The sequence below is a fragment of the Phyllobates terribilis genome, unplaced genomic scaffold (assembly GCF_046119375.1).
Source record: "Phyllobates terribilis strain yellow unplaced genomic scaffold, ASM4611937v1 Scaffold_1__5_contigs__length_1240528914, whole genome shotgun sequence".
Classification (NCBI taxonomy): Eukaryota; Metazoa; Chordata; class Amphibia; order Anura; family Dendrobatidae; genus Phyllobates; species Phyllobates terribilis.
Genome location: NW_027362761.1, coordinates 295,466,949 through 295,483,470, shown reverse-complemented (window position 1 = coordinate 295,483,470; position 16,522 = coordinate 295,466,949). Strand labels below are relative to the sequence as shown.

The 16,522-nt window shown below is 43.7% G+C and overlaps 1 protein-coding gene across 3 annotated transcripts in view; it reads right to left on the bottom strand.

The window, feature by feature from the left end:
* The window catches only part of LOC141258197 (solute carrier family 2, facilitated glucose transporter member 11-like), a 311,675-nt gene that overhangs the window by 131,118 nt on the left and 164,035 nt on the right, over positions 1-16,522 (bottom strand). For all 3 annotated transcript variants that reach the window (XM_073673201.1, XM_073673198.1, XM_073673209.1), the window contains 3 exons: positions 15,492-15,593; positions 14,579-14,654; positions 428-555 (listed from right to left, as the gene is read on the bottom strand). In XM_073673201.1, the coding sequence (XP_073529302.1) occupies positions 428-555; positions 14,579-14,654; positions 15,492-15,593 (306 nt within the window). The remainder of the gene's footprint in view (positions 1-427; positions 556-14,578; positions 14,655-15,491; positions 15,594-16,522) is intronic.

The following is a 16,522-nucleotide window of genomic DNA, read 5'->3' as shown; positions in this document are numbered from 1 at the left end:
GTATTTACAAAGTTTGTCAACTTTTAAATATAGTGTATAAAAAGTGTAACATATATTAAACTCCTGGATCACAGAATGGATAGACATGTTAATGATATGCAAATGATGAAAAAATGTAAACATTTTCTAAACCAAAGAAGCTGCCAGCAAAGTATTTTGATGATTTGCAAGCCCAAGTACATTCAGCATGGAAGAGCATTCCTCAAACAATCATTAAAAACATCAGTGAGAACATGCAAAGGCATAAAAGTGTGTATATTTCTGAGCACTGAATAAATTGAGAGGTTTTTAAACTGTTGTTTCCATTTTTTATTATTTGTATATGATTTACATGTCGATATTAAATGTTAAGGCGTGTGTATGTATTTTGGTACATGCATTCATAAATAAGACTTGGTTGATAATGAGACACAGAAATAATACTTACAACTATAAATGGGAAAGCCATTCCTATTACAAAAAAACTCGTCCAGTTTACCGCTCCTCCTATCATGTAAGCTCCTGTCCGTGCTGACTGGGTAAATAGTTCTGCAGTCAGTGTATTGGTGACACCACCTGGGGATTCAAGAACACAATTGTTTCTGTTAACAGAAAAATACCCATAATGAGAAATATTTAACATCTTAAAGGGGGTTGGCCATTTAATCTTTATTCTAACAAATGTGTTGAGAACATGATTTTGTGGCACTTACTTACAGTATATATTAGATATTTCAGGTTCTCCTTCCCCATTTGTTATTGCTGCCTTTCTCACAGATTGCACAGTGATCCTGTCTACAAAATATGATGTGTTTTTCATTTGGAGGATGCAGATGGACAAGTCTGGTCTCATGTTCCTCCACCAGCAGCATGGACAGGAGAGCTGTGAAGTCTATGAGGAAGGCTGTACTTAAAAGTGCAGGAGGAGAATCTGTCTCACCTATATATTTGTAAGAGCCACAGAATCATCTCCCCAAACACACCTGTTATTAATAGTGATAATGTGATGTGGCCAACCTCTTTAAATCTGCTAAAAGATCTAATAGCAGGATGCGGGTCATTGTAAGGCTAATGCTTTATTTTCTGGCATTATGTTTGTCAGGAGTCAGGACCATTTAAGCCATTATGCTAATACAGGTGCATACATTTTCCATTAACTACTAGTGATGAGTGAGCATACTCCCAAGAACTCGGTACTCGCCCGAGCATCTCAGTACTCGAGATGCTCGGAGCTCGCCGAGTACTTGTGAGATGCTCGGGCGGATGCTCGGGTCCCCTCCCTGCATGGTTTGCGCTCTTTAAAGCGCCAATCAACATGCAGGGATTGCCTGCCACTCATTGTAATGCCGCAGCCATGGTGGTTGTGGCATTACAGTGATTGGCTGGCCGCACAGCGTCATCAGGTCTATATCAGACCTGGCGCCGCTGTGCTCATCAGTCTACTCCGCAATCAGGCAGTGTAGGGAGAGGTGCTGCTGAGCTAGGGAGAGATTTGGTTGTGTATTAGGTAGTGTAGGGAGAAAAGAAGTACATTACCTATATACATCTCAACAAACAGTCCTTCTGAGGACTAATCCATCTGCAGAGATATCAGACAGACAGGGTGTATAGGCAGGCAATGTATATAGCAGACTGCAGTGAATATAGCACAAGAGGCTCCATTCCAGTTCTGCCTTCCGCTGCTGTTAGATATTTCTAGACAAAGGCCCAGGTCTCAGGGGCCAGGGGCCAGGAACATTTTTTGGGGATCTTAATCCTCATTATTTGCTTAAAAAGCAATCCAGAGAACACTATTTTTCTGCGCCATTTGCTTGTTGGCACTGCAGAATACAGCCAGGTCTTTTCCATATTACAGCGCTAAAAATCCAGCTATTTAAAACTGTGGTTTGTCCGTCACACGGATCACATGTAATTGAGCTGAAAATACTGCCATTTTTGGCCTCCATTCAAATTTTTTTTCAGTGTGTCAGCAAAGTTTTTGACACCGGTTTGCTGTTCAAAATAGTTACCTGCAGGCCAGGTATTTAAATCCATCACACGGATTAAATATAACTTCGTTCCAAATTCAGCCATTTGTAGTGAGCGTGGAAGATATTGTCCTCCATTTAAAATGGGCAAGGCGCATGGCAAGGGATGGAGAACTGGACGTGATGGTGATGGTTCATGCAGAGGCCGAGGCCAAGGCCGTGGGCAAGCTGAAATTGTGCCACAACAAACACCCACATCTTCTCGCCCGACCTTCCTGTTCCAATTCCTAGGGGACCACAACACACCACTATTGAACCCAGAGCAGTGTCAAAAGGTTGTTGGTTGAATAGCGGATAATGCTTCCAGTCACTTAGCCACCACCACCACCACCCTGTTTTCCACACGGTCAAGTCTCAGTAGCCGTGAGTCTGGACCGCATATTCCTCACCCTGATCCTCCTTCCTGCCACCATGCCGAGTGCCCGGAGACAACTAATCCCACACTTGGACACTCTGAAGAGCTGTTCACTTTTCCATTTATAGATTCGGGACTCTCGCCTGGTCCACTTGAAGCGGGGCAAGAGGAGATCGCATGTAGCGATGCCCAAATATTTGAGCAGCCACGGTCACACGAAGGCGACGGTGGGAAAGTGTCACAAGAGGTGGACGATGATGAGACACAATTGCCAGAAAGTCAGGAGGAGGTCGAGGGTGCGGAAGTGGAAGACGAGGTGGTGGATGATACAGTAACTGACCCAACCTGGCAGGAGGACATGCAGAGCGAGGACAGCAGCACACAGGGTGAGGGAGGCAGAGCACCCCAACAGGCAGGAAGAAGCAGTGTGATGGCCGCAGGCAACAGTTCCCCATAACACCAACACGAAGGAAGTTGCCAGTACAACTGTTAGGTCTTCCTGAGTCTGGTTGTTTTTTAAAGACTCCCCAAAAAGGCTATTTGCACCACCTGCCAGGCCAGCATCAGCAGGGGTGGCAAAACGACTAGCCTGACCACCACCAGCATGATCAGGCACATTGCAGCAAAGCACCCGACTTTGTGGGCCGAACCCCAGGGTCCAGGAACAGTGTCTGCGGGTGGCACCATTGCTTCTTCCGCTGTTATGCATGCAAGCCAATTCCCTGTCTATGGTGCATGCGAAGATGCCTCCTGCCCTGCAACTGTCGTTGCACACTCTCAAGTAGCAGCATCAGGAAGCACGTCCACGTCCTTGTCCCAGCGCAGTGTTCAGTTGTCCATACCCCAGTCCTTGGAACGCAAGCACAAATACGCAGCCAACTCCCCACAGGCAACACTACTAAATTCCCACATTTCACGACTGCTTGCGCTCGAAATGTTGCCTTTTAGGCTCGTGGAGACGGAAGCTTTCTGATGGTGGCGGCTGTCCCTCGGTACTTAGTCCCCAGCTGCCACTATTTTTCCCGGTGTGCCGTCCCCGCATTACACAAGCACGAGTCCCAAAACATTAGCCGTGCTCTCAACTACGCAGTTACCGGAAACTCCACCTAACCACGGACACGTGGACAAGTGCTTATGGGCAGGAACGGTACATCTTGCCGATAGCACACTGGGTTAACATAGTGGAAAACGGGACCCAGTCGGACATTGGGACAGAACACGTCCTCCCGACACCAAGGACTGCGGGCCCTAGGTCAATCAGGGTTGCCCCCACAGTCTACAGCTCCTGCACCTCATCCTCCTCAGCCTCCTCCTTCTTTTCAGCCTCCATCTCCGAAATGACCACATCAGTCACAAGCTGGAAGCACTGCAGCACTGCCTTGGCCAAGCGGCAACAGGCTGTGCTGAAGCTAATATGCTTAGGTGACAAACCGCACAATACTGAAGAGTTGTGGACAGCTCTGAAAGAGCAGGCAGATCTGTGGCTCACACCGCTGAACCTACAGCCAGGCATGGTCGTGTGTGACAATGGCCGGAGCCTGGTGGCGGCTCTGAGGCGAGCTCACACACATACCATGCCTGGCCCATGTGCTTAACCTCGTGGTTCAGTGGTTTCTCAAATCCTACCCAGAGCTGCCAGATCTGCTTGTTAAAGTACGCCGCCTGTGTGCCCATTTTAGAAAGTCACCTACAGCTTCCGCCGCCCTTGCCGTGTTTCAGCAGCGTTTGCAGATTCACAGACTGGTGTGTGATGTCCCGACGCATTGGAACTCTACACTGCAGATGTTGGGAAGGATTTGTGAGCAGAAGAGGGCAGTTGTTGTACCAGCATCAACAAGGCCGTCGGTATTCAGTTCAGACTCCACACATAAGGCCTCAGGAGTGGACATGGATGTCAGACATATGTACCATCCTCCAAAACTTTAAGGACTCCACCAAGATGGTGAGCGGTGATGACGCCATAATTAGCGTCACCATCCCACTTCTCTGTCTTCTGAAATGCTCTCTGCTCACAATTAAAGAGGATGCATTGTAGGCAGAGCACAATGAGATTGAGCAAGGAACCATACAGGGTGATTACAGACAGCCCAGCCTCATTTCATCCCAACGTGGATTGGGTGACAATGAGGAAGAGGAGGAGGAAGAACAGGAGCTAGTTTCATACGCTATAGACGGTACTACCTGCACAGCTTTCATACCGTCTGTTCAGCGTGGATGGCCAGAGGACAGAGAGGAGGAGGAGGAGGAGAGCATGGTCAGTCATCCTCTTGGTGAGGACACGGAAGTCTTGCCTGTTAGTAGTCTGGCACGCATGGCTGAGTTTATGTTACGCTGCCATTCCCATTACCCTCGCTTTCTCAAAATTTTGGGTGACAGTCATTACTGGTTGGTGACACTTCTAGACCCACGCTACAAGGAGAACTTTAGATCTCTTATTCCTGAGGCAGACAGGTCTACAAAAATGGGGCTGTATCAGAAGGCCCTTGCTGCGGAACTATTAAAAAAATTCCCATCTGAAAATGCTGGCGGCAGAGGTCACACTTCGTTGGACAACCAATGAGTACAGGCGAGAGAGACACAGCTTCAATCCAGCAGAGGCAGGGGAACACTGTAAAAGTTCTGGGAGAATTTTCTCAACCCCACCCATAGCACAAGCCCTGAGGCGCGGGGTACTCTCACAAGGAGTGCAAAGTTTGGGAAGATGCTGAGGGAGTACCTTGCCGACCTTACCAACGTCCTCCGTGATTCATCTGTACCTTATAATTAATGGGTATCCAAGCTGGAAACGTGGAATGAACAGGCTCTCTATGCCTTGGAGGTCCTGGCCTGCCTTGTCACCAGCGTTTTATTAGAGTGGGTTTTTAGTGCCGCTGGTGGAATTATAACTGATAAGTGCATCCGTCTGTCAACTGAAAATACTGACAGGCTGACTCTTATAAAAAATGAACAAGGGCTGGATTGGGCCAGACTTCTCAACACCACCGAATGATAGCAGCATAACATAAACTCAAATCCAGTGTCTTTTTTTGGGAGGTGCATTCCCATGAATCTCTTCACACCCACACATGGGCATACGCTTCCTGATTTTGTCTATTTGCTCTTGTCCTCCTCCTTCTCCTCATCCTCCATCACCATATCACCAGGGTGACCGTGGTTCGTGATGCAACACCCACATAATTTTTTTAAAGGGTGTTTATGATGCCCGTAAAAATTTTTTTTATACAGTATGTTCATGTATACCCCCCAGGGGTAAATGTTTGTCAGCCCATACACTTAGTGCATGGGCATTACAAGTATAGGAGACCCGCTCCTTTCTAATGGGAACATTTTTTTATGAGGCCCTCCTCCATGTCTATTCCAAGGGACATTGGAGTGCCTTCCAATTTTTGGCAGCCCTTGCATTCACTGCATAGGCAAACACAATGGGAGACCCACTTCCTAATAATGGGAACATTGTTTTAAGGAGGCCCTCTGACCTCCACGTCTCTTCCAATGGGCATTGGAGTGCCTCCAAATTTTTGGCAACCCTTGCATTCACTGCATAGGCAAACACAATTGGAGACCCACTTCCTAATAATGGGAACATTGTTTTCAGGAGGCCCTCCTCTAAGTCTCTTCAAAGGGGTATTGGGGTGCGTCCAAATTTTCAAAGTGGTATTGGGGTGCGTCCAAATTTTGGGCAGCCCTGCCACTCACTGCATATGCAATAACAGTATAGGAGACCCACTCTTTAGTAATGGGAACAATAAAACATAGCCGGCTGATGGCTCTCTAAGAATAGTGAGGACCGACTGCTGGCCCTTTAAGAATAGTAAAGGTCGCCTGATGGCCCTATAAAAATAGGCTTTGTGACTTTCAGAGTCCCTCCTTCATAAATGAAACACGATGTGTCTGATGATATCTCACACACCACATGGCCAGATAAGGTTGTAAAATGTTAAAATGACATTTCCTGGTGAATGCTTTTATCATGGGTGAAAGCAGTACAAAAGTGAAAAAACGCATCAAAAACGCTACGTGTGAACATAGCCCAAGGTGTGGAGGAGTATTTTTGTTTTTGATTATTTATTTTGCTTTATATACACGTCATTACCCTGGAAAGGATGTTCCTTAACATATTTCCCAGGAAAATCCATTTTGGTTTCATTTTTATATGTTTTATTGTGAGTCTGTAAAAGTGGCGTAATACCTCTGACAACGTTGTTGACAGAAGTGACCTTGGAGTCAGAAATGCTTCCAGGGGTCTTCCCCATGCTGTTCCCATGTCATTTGAGCACTGTTCCCATCGATTTGGGCAATTTTTAGGCCCTGTGCAGACCGCCACGGGGAGCCGCCTGAAAAATGCTCGAGTTTCCCATAGACTTACATTGGGCTCGTTGCTCGGGTCGAGCACCCGAGTATTCCAATTTGCTCGACCCAAGCAACGAGTACCCGAGCATTTTAGTGCTCGCTCATCACTATTGACTACCTTTGTAAATTGTAAGCTGCATAGTGCCCATTTTTTATACAGTTGTATTGACAACTTGACTGTGGTTTTTAATACAACTGAAGGTAAGTTATACCAAACAAATATATGGCAAAAAGAAACTATTTTGCCATATATCTGGTAATGATAGCCTACAGATACAGTACAGACCAAAAGTTTGGACACACCTTCTCATTTAAAGATTTTTCTGTATTTTCATGACTATGAAAATTGTACATTCACACTGAAGGCATCAAAACTATGAATTAACACATGTGGAATTATATATTTAATAGTGATGAGCGAGTATGTTCTGTTAACCCTTTCGCCGAGTATGCTCGGGCGAGCACCGAGTAGTTACAGCTGCTCAGTGTTATGTTTGAATCACTCCTGTGTGCATGATTTGCGACTGTTTGATAGTTTTAATACATGTGAGGAATGTCTGTTTCTTACACATTCCTCACATGTATTAAAACTGTCAAACAGTCGCAAATCATGCACACGGGAGTGATTCAAACATAACACCGAGCAGCTGTAACTACTCGGTGCTCGCCCGAGCATACTCGGCGAAAGGGTTAACAGAACATACTCGCTCATCACTAATACTTAACAAAAAAGTGTGAAACAACTGAAAATATGTCTTATATTCTACGTTCTTCAAAGTAGCCACCTTTTGCTTTGATGACTGCTTTGCACACTCTTGGCATTCTCTTGATGAGCTTCAAGAGGTAGTCACCGGAAATGGTCTTCCAACAATCCTGAAGGAGTTCCCAGAGATGCTTAGCACTTGTTGGCCCTTTTGCCTTCACTCTGCGGTCCAGCTCACCCCAAACAATCTCGATTGGGTTCAGGTCTGGTGACTGTGGAGGCCAGGTCATCTGACGTAGCACCCCATCACTCTCCTTCTTGGTCAAATAGCCCTTACACAGCCTGGAGGTGTGTTAGGGTAATTATCCTGTTGAAAAATAAATGATGGTCCAACTAAACGCAAACCGGATGGAATAGCATGCCTCTGCAAGATGCTGTGGTAACCATGCTGGTTCAGTATGCCTTAAATTTTGAATAAATCCCCAACAGTGTCACCAGCAAAGCACCCCCACACCATCACACCTCCTCCTCCATGCTTCACGGTGGGAACCAGGCATGTAGAGTCCATCCGTTCACCTTTTCTGCGTCGCACAAAGACACGGTGGTTGGAACCAAAGATCTCAAATTTGAACTCATCAGACCAAAGCACAGATTTCCATTGTTCTAATGTCCATTCGTGGTGTTCTTTAGCCCAAACAAGTCTCTTCTGCTTGCTGCCTGTCCTTAGCATTGGTTTCCTAGCAGCTATTTTACCATGAAGGCCTGCTGCACAAAGTCTCCTCTTAACAGTTGTTGAAGAGATGTGTCTGCTGCTAGAACTCTGTGTGGCATTGACCTGGTCTCTAATCTGAGCTGCTGTTAACCTGCGATTTCTGAGGCTGGTGACTCGGATAAACTTATCCTCAGAAGCAGAGGTGAATCTTGGTCTTCCTTTCCTGGAGCGGTCCTCATGTGAGCCAGTTTCTTTGTAGCGCTTGATGGTTTTTGTAACTGCACTTGGGGACACTTTCAAAGTTTTCCCAATTTTTCGGACTGACTGACCTTCATTTCTTAAAGTAATGATGGGCACTCGTTTTTCTTTACTTAGCTGCTTTTTACTTGCCATAACACAAATTCTAACAGTCTATTCAGTAGGACTATCAGCTGTGTTTCCACCTGACTTCTGCACAACACAACTGATGGTTCCAACCCCATTTATAAGACAAGAAATCCCACTTATTAAACCTGACAGGGCACACCTGTGAAGTGAAAACCATTTCCGGTGACTACCTCTTGAAGCTCATCAAGAGAATGCCAAGAGTGTGCAGAGCAGTCATCAAAGCAAAAGGTGGCTACTTTGAAGAACCTAGAATATAAGACATATTTTCAGTTGTTTCACACTTTTTTGTTAAGTATATAATTCCACATGTGTTAATTCATAGTTTTGATGCATTCAGTGTGACTGTACAATTTTCATAGTCAAGAAAATACAGAAAAATCTTTAAATGAGAAGGTGTGTCCAAACCTTTGGTCTGTACTGTATGTTTGATGGACATGTTGGGAGACTATTCTAGCATGTGTGCCATACATAGAGGCAAATGTGATGTGAACCTCAGCTTAATGCGTTAAACGGACGCTTGGAACAGAAGTAGAACCAGAGGTGGACATACCAGTAATGCAAACTGTGCAGCCGCACAGGGCCCCAAGAGATAAGGGGGCACTTCTATCTCCAAAGCAGGTAGAATTTTTCATTATAATGAGCTATTAGACTGCAAAGGGCCTATATATTGTTCTTACACAGGGCCCTCATCTGTCTGTGTCCGCTCCTGAGTAGAACTTATCCTTCTTGGCTACTTTTGCCTTTAGATGACAAGTGCAGCTTGTCTACATATTAGCTGACATAGATGATTCCCAATTCGAAATAACTTCTAAAAATCTCAGTTTCTTTCCCAGGTCCCTAGTTTTCTTTTTTTTCTTACTTTGATGTCAATACCTTTTCCCCTTTACCATGTTCACACAATCTCTAGTATTGGTGTCTCCTATCCATAATGATTCATGTTTCATCTTAGTTAGCTGTATATTCACACGAACAATCAGTTGCATGATGATTTGTCACTTTTCTGATTGTACTTTTCTAAACTGATATTTGACACGTTTTTACACTTTGGCACCAATACATCATTTGCGTTTTTCTTAAGTCTCTTTTCTCTTTTTGTTTTGTGGTATTATTACGTTTATTGCGCCAAATTCATCAAAATGGCGCACGTAGTTCATGAGTTCAATTGAAAAATTGGCTCTTTTCCTGTCATTAATCATTTTTGCAACTTTTTGACCAATATTTGTCAACATTTTGCAAAAATTTAGCTTTTTGAAAAACGTGCATAAAATCACTCCAGTGTGGTACTGGAGTGTAGTTGCGCTAAATTTGTGAATTTTTAAAAAATAAGCAGTTGATGAATCAGGCAAAAACATCTGGAATCATTAAACTTTCCAGACAAAGCAGAAAACAAAAAAATAATAGACAAGCACATTTAAAATAGATTTAAAAAAGGCACAAATAGAATAACGAATTGGGTACAAACAAAAAAAAGCACAAAACACACAAAACTAGACAAAAAAACAGGTGCAAAGGCAATGATGAATCGGGGTCTTTTCCCGATGGTCCTGATGAGGCGGCGGGGTGGAGTGCAAGGCTCCTAATTCATTAAAAATAATCTGTCATCAGATTTTTGACAACTAATCTGAGAGCAGAGACCCTGATTCCAGGGATGTATCACTTATTGGGTTGCTTAGTGTAGCTTTGATAAAATCACAGTTTTATCAGCAGGATCGGGGCTGTATTTTCCACTAGGTACTGGAGATCCAGTGCATGGGGTGGCGGCACTGGCTTGCCAAAAGTAAAAAAAAAAATCTTAATATTTCCCTCCTCCTCTGCCTAATGAGCTTCTTTGCCAAGGGAGGGAGGCAGGGTCAGAAGTTCCTGGCATTCATTTGTATCTGTAAAGACACAAATGCAAATAAAGATGTGAACATTGGGACTTTGGGGGTCAACTCCCTGCCGGATATGCAGCACAATGAAAACATCTCATCACGCTGCACAAATCATCAGAGTGCCACAGAAGACTGGACAATGCGAGAGCGGAAGATGGGAAATGGTAAGCACCCATAGAGCTGAAAATATGGGCTTATTATTGATGGAGGTGAGGGGCCAGCATGAGGGAGGTGGTCTCAGTATGGATATGGGGCAGTATAGCTGGAGTTGAGGAGGCTCTTTATGAAGACAGGGCAGTAAAGGGGGTTTCATTATGGAGATGGGGCTGTAATGGGGGATACTGTGTGGAGATAGGGCAGTATAAGGATGTCTCTATGGAAATGGGGCAGAATGGAGGGGCTCTAAATAGAGATGGAGTAGTATAGGGGGCTCCGTGTGGAGATGGGGCAGTATAGAGGGGGCTCAGTATGGAGATGGTGCAATATAGGGGGCCCAGTTTGGAGATGGGGCAGTGTATGGGGGCTCTGTATGGAGATGGGGCAATATAGAGGGCTCTGTATGGAGATGTGGAAGTTTAGGGGCTGTATAATGAGATGGGGCAGTATAGGGGGGTCAGTAGGGATATGGAGCAGTAAAGGGGGCTCTGTATTAAGATGGGGCAGTATTGGGGACTTAATATGGAAATGGGGCAGTATAAGTGAACTCTGGATGGAGATGGGGCAGTATGAATTGTGATTTAATATGGAAATCAGGCAGTATAGGTAGGCTCAGTATGGAGATGTGGCAGTATGGGGGGCTCTGAACGGAGATGGGGCAGCTTAAGGGAGCTCAATATTAAGGTAGTGCAGTATAGGGGCCTCAGTATAGAAAAGGGGCAGTGTTAGGTTCTTGGTGTGGGAATGGGACAGTATAGAAGGGCTCTCAATAGAGATGGGGAAGTATAAGGGACTTAGTGTGGAAATGGAACAGTACAGAGGGCTCAGTATATCAATGGGGCAGTATGTAGGCTCTGTGTGAAGATGGAGCATATTGAGAGGCTCTTTATGAGGATGGGGCAGTATGGGGGGTCAGTATGGAAAAGAGGCAGCATGGAAAGCACAGTGTGAAGAGGAGGCTCAGTATTGAGTGGAGGCAAGAGGGGAATCAGCATGGGGGGACAATTTGGAGGTCATAGTTCATAAAAAATGAAGGTGTGATGGATATAACTTACGAGGAAGGACAGTGTGATGGTTGTAGATCACCAGGGTCAAAGTATGGTGGTGATTATAGTATAAAAGGGGAGACAGCATGGTTTAATTATTTTATAGGAGGGGATAGTGTGGACACTGTGTAACATAAGAGATAGAATGTAGGGGTAATTTTTTTGTGCAGGGAGCACAGTGAGGAGCGATTGTTTATTCATGGACATAACATAGAGATTATTTAGAGCACAGCATGGGTGGTTATTTTTATTCAGGAGCTTTATAATGACACTGTTATTTGTCAGGTTGTGCTGAAGAAAACCGGAGAAAAGGCAAGTCCTGAAAAGTCATCCTGGTACCAGGACCAAATAAAGAAAAACGAAAGAGACAGACTTCAATTAGAGAAGATGTCACCTAGAAGGTACCTTCATGTAAGGGTGCATTAACATTGGTCAATTTCCGCATTTAAATAACCGCCGATTTGCAATATGAAGCCGACCGGCAGTTGTTTAATAGCCTGTTTAGATTAGCACTTTCATGTGCGCAGAACGATCGGTAACATGATCATCCTATGTGCTTAAGAATAGCGTTGTGCTTGGCAGCACATTCCCACATGATGATGTTCTGCAATGAATGATGATATTTAAGCAAGCATAAAAATCATTTATCCTCACAAACGTTTTTCTCGTGCATCAAGAGATTGACAGTCTCGTGCATTGATAATTGACTTACGATTATCAACCTCAGTGTAAATGCACCTTAAAGAGTAACTACATTTTTGGGCAATTCTTTATGTTTTAGGCCCATTAAAGATCTGAGCAGATCGGTGGTGGACGCAGTCCTGAAACCACCATCAATCGCTCCAAAGACAAGTTTGAAATGCGCATCTTAGGAGACAGAAGAGTATACGCAGCACAGCGCAGATGCAGTAAAAAATCATAGTCCTGTCTCCTGAGCTGCGCACTTCTAAAAGGTCTGTTGAGCAATCGGTGGGGGTCTCAGGACCCAGAACTGCACCAAGCTGCTTAAAATTAATGGGCCTAAAATATATAAGATATCTCTCAAAAGTTAAGTTTCTCTTTAAATGTTTAATAGCACTGCTGACTTTTCAGTGCTGTGGTTCCTGTATGGTCCATAATCTGATGATGGTTGATGGTAATAACAACTCACAGTATCTCCTTACCATTGTTAACGTGGTGGCGGCTTGTCTTTTAGAGAACAAAAAGATCACAGTGTTATACAATAAATCATCCCATAGCACTCGGCCCAGTGGCCCATGGGGCTGCTCAGATCAGCGATTATTTTCTCATGCCGATTCGGCATGAGATAACAATCTCAGCATGCTGCGATTTGCAGTGAGACTCGATTCACTCATACCCATACAAGTCTATGGGTGCGAGTGAAACATCGGACTGGTCAATGATTAAGACGCACTGCTTTGCGTCGAAACGCGTATGTTTTTAATGTATGGGCTGTGAATAGATTTTATACTGTTTGAAGCTATGAAATAAATGAAGAATGGATTTTTTATGGACTTATAGCGCTGGACTTATTCCTTTCTAAACATTGGACTGCACTCGGATGTCAGCTCAGTGCAGTCCGATATACGGCGAGCCAGACCACGAAGGAGATGGAGAAATTACTTTCTCGATCTCCTCCGCAGCTGTGCTGCGATCCTCTCATGCTAGAGAATCGCAGCACAATAGCATAAAACTCGGCTCCCCCTCGCAGCAGAGCAGGAGCCAAGGGTCATTCGCATATCGCACCGGCCTTAGAGTGTCAGTCGAATCCATCAGTTTCGGTTGGTTGGGCCATTTTCAATCTAATGTGTACGGGTGCCTTAACAACTATGTAAAGGGTATGTGCACATGATGTCTTTAGATGTCTGCAAAGCCAAAGAGTTATCCAGACTGAAGACACTTTAGGATATGCCGGCGACATTTGTACTGAAACTACTTTTTTTTCTTCTTTTCTGTCGTTTTTTTCCAACGTCTCTTGGCCGCCTTTTTTTTAAATTTAAATTATATTCAATATACTGAAGTATAGACCGCTCATTTCTTTTAACAGCTTGTTGTCTTTAGAAGCCTGAACAGGTTAAAAGAAACCCAAAAGACTGAACATATGCACAGTAAGTTGTTTTTACACTTATTTAGCAGTTTTTGAAACTGGTTACAGAACAGAATCGCCTGAAAAAGATGTTGTGTGCGCATACCCTCAGTCTGACTTACCAGTAGGGGGCATGAGCACTTAAAGTGCCTAGGGAAGCATGAACGCCAAATACGGCCCTGGGTGGGGGTTATACAGAGCTCAGTATTCAGATAACTGCTAGATCTGCAGCAGATAAAACACTGATTTTATCAAAATAACAGCAAGCAGCCTAGTAAGTGACACATCCCTGGAATTAGGGTCTCTGCCCCTACATTATGCTGCTCTCAGATGGGGGAGCAATAACCTGGTGACATAACCCTTTGTGCATCCCTTTTAATGAATCAGGTGAGGTAGAAAGTAGCAAGCACCTCCTTGGGCGCTTCACCATAAATCTTACTCTAGTCCCTCCAAAAGTCTCAAAATTTGAGTTGAGTTGAGCCAAAATTTTGCAGCTTTTTACGCCAGAGTTCTGGTGTAAAATTTTCGATGAATCAGCCCTGATTTATTAAGACTGGCATTTTGCAAACCAGTCTTGATGATCTGTGAGCTGAGCTACGCACGCTTCTGGTGCCTAATTTTCAAAATGTTGGCAAAGCTGGCCAAGACGGGCGTAAAACTGTTAAAAGTCTCAACATTTTTGAGCAACTATGAGTTATGCAAAAAATTTGCAACATTTAAAGTAGTTTTACACCACAAAAAGTGCCAAAAACTGCTAAATCAGGACTTATATTTTAAATATCGTATTAGTATTAGCTGTATTAGTATGTTCTATTAAACATATTAGTTACTGATTCAAGCTGACATTTACATCAATCCGTCTCTCACAGCTGTTCTCTCAACAGATTTACCATATTGGCTACTTACCTGGTCCTAGACCAAAACTTAATATAAAAGTTAAAATAGCTGCCATACTAAAATAAGGGACCCATGGATATGAATCCTAGATAAAAAGAGAAAAAAATAATATCATTGTAATGTAAAAAGTTAATTGCTCAGAAAGTTAAACTTACATTAAAAAAACAGTTCTACATTAAAATGTTGGAGTTCACAGTACTGTATTGTAGGACAAGGTGTTATTATTAATAATTGTAACTCATGGACATTTTCTTAATCTTTTGTACCTTTAAAGGGAACCTGTCATGTTAAAAAACGCTATTAACCTGCAGATATGGGGTTAATTGACATGTTAAGAGGGTTCTGACGCAGTGCAGCCACCACACTGAAAGCTTGTTTACTGGGAAGAAATAAACTTTAATTCTCCCAGCAGCCTCCGGCTTTCAGTCATAGAGGTGCAGCTTCAGTCACCGCTCAGTACATAGAAAGTGATGGCTGTAACCATGACCCCGCCACTGACTGACAGCCAGCTCACTAGTGCATCAGTGCTGTTCAGGGTTGCCAACAGTCCGGAAATTCCAGGACAGTCCGTAGAAATAGAATGCTTATTTTCCTAGTCCGTAAAAAAAAAAAAATTTAAGTCGTCCGTGATTTTTTTTTTTAAATGAAGAGACAAATACAGATTATTCTGACTGTAATTGTCATCATTTTAGAGTTTACAGTAAATGAAGCTGATGTCTTCATATTAGAATTATAGGGTGTAGATATGGATCACTAATAATCATAATGAACACATAATAATAATAATAATCTTTATTTGTATATAGCACCAACATATTCCGCAGCGCTTTTCCCCATATCTGCAGTTTAATACCCTTTTTTTTGGCATGAAAGGTTCCCTTTAAACACATTGGATTTACAAATGTTAATTGATCAGAATTACCTGAAATGTGAGCGACACTGTTAGTACAACACAAAAAAACGCCATTAGAGAATATCCTCCGATGATGAGAACTCGTCTTCCAACTCTGTCTATCAGCAAACCCTGCAGATAATAAACTCCATATTATCACAGTGTTGTAATCATGAGGCGCATCGACTGCAACATATTTCTGAAAATAAATAATTGTACTGTAAACTATATTGGGCATACGAGTAACAACCTGAGGGGATTCTTAGGATTTCTGGCACCTGTCACTCACTATCTTATCAATGTCAAATGGCAAAAAGCTATGGAACCTGCACTTATCTGGAGGACAAAGCCCTGTCTTGTATGTGCTAATTTTGCCCTATTCATGGTGGCAAGAGAGACGGGGATCTGTTTTCCAGATAGGTGGTGGTCCCATAGGTAGACCCAACATCTTTAATTCATGGTATACATTATGATTATGCCATAAATGTCTGAGATGAGAATACTCCTTTAAGAATGCAGTTCCTCTAGAGAAGAGAGACATAGAACTTGTTCTTACCAACAAATAGCAAAGAGCATGGAACTCGGTCTTAACCCACAGAGACCACATAGTCCACCTATTTGGTAGATATGTCCTTTATTCACTGCTTCTTGCTATGCTAATTCAAGGTGTGTTGCGTAGAGGACCTTAACCCCTTAAAAACGTGTGAGGTCCACTTTCATCACAGGTTACTAAAGAGAGGAGCTGAGCCTGCTTTATAAGCGCAGATGCCAGCTGTGCTACCAAACCAACATCGGTCTCTAACAGCAGCAGCGGAGCTGAGCTCCGATTGCTGCTGTTAACCACTTAGATGACGCTGTCAAACACTGACAGCAACATTTAAATGGCCTGTTTGCCGCTGAGTGAGAGCGAGGGCTGCTATTGACTCCCCAACAATGTGCTGTTTGGCAGCTGGGAACCTGCTGACTGTCACCATGGCTGCCATCTTATTTATCCTGTGAAGTTCAACCACAGCCTGGGCTTCATAAGAGTACTGTGATTACACTATAATAGTGTTGCAGTA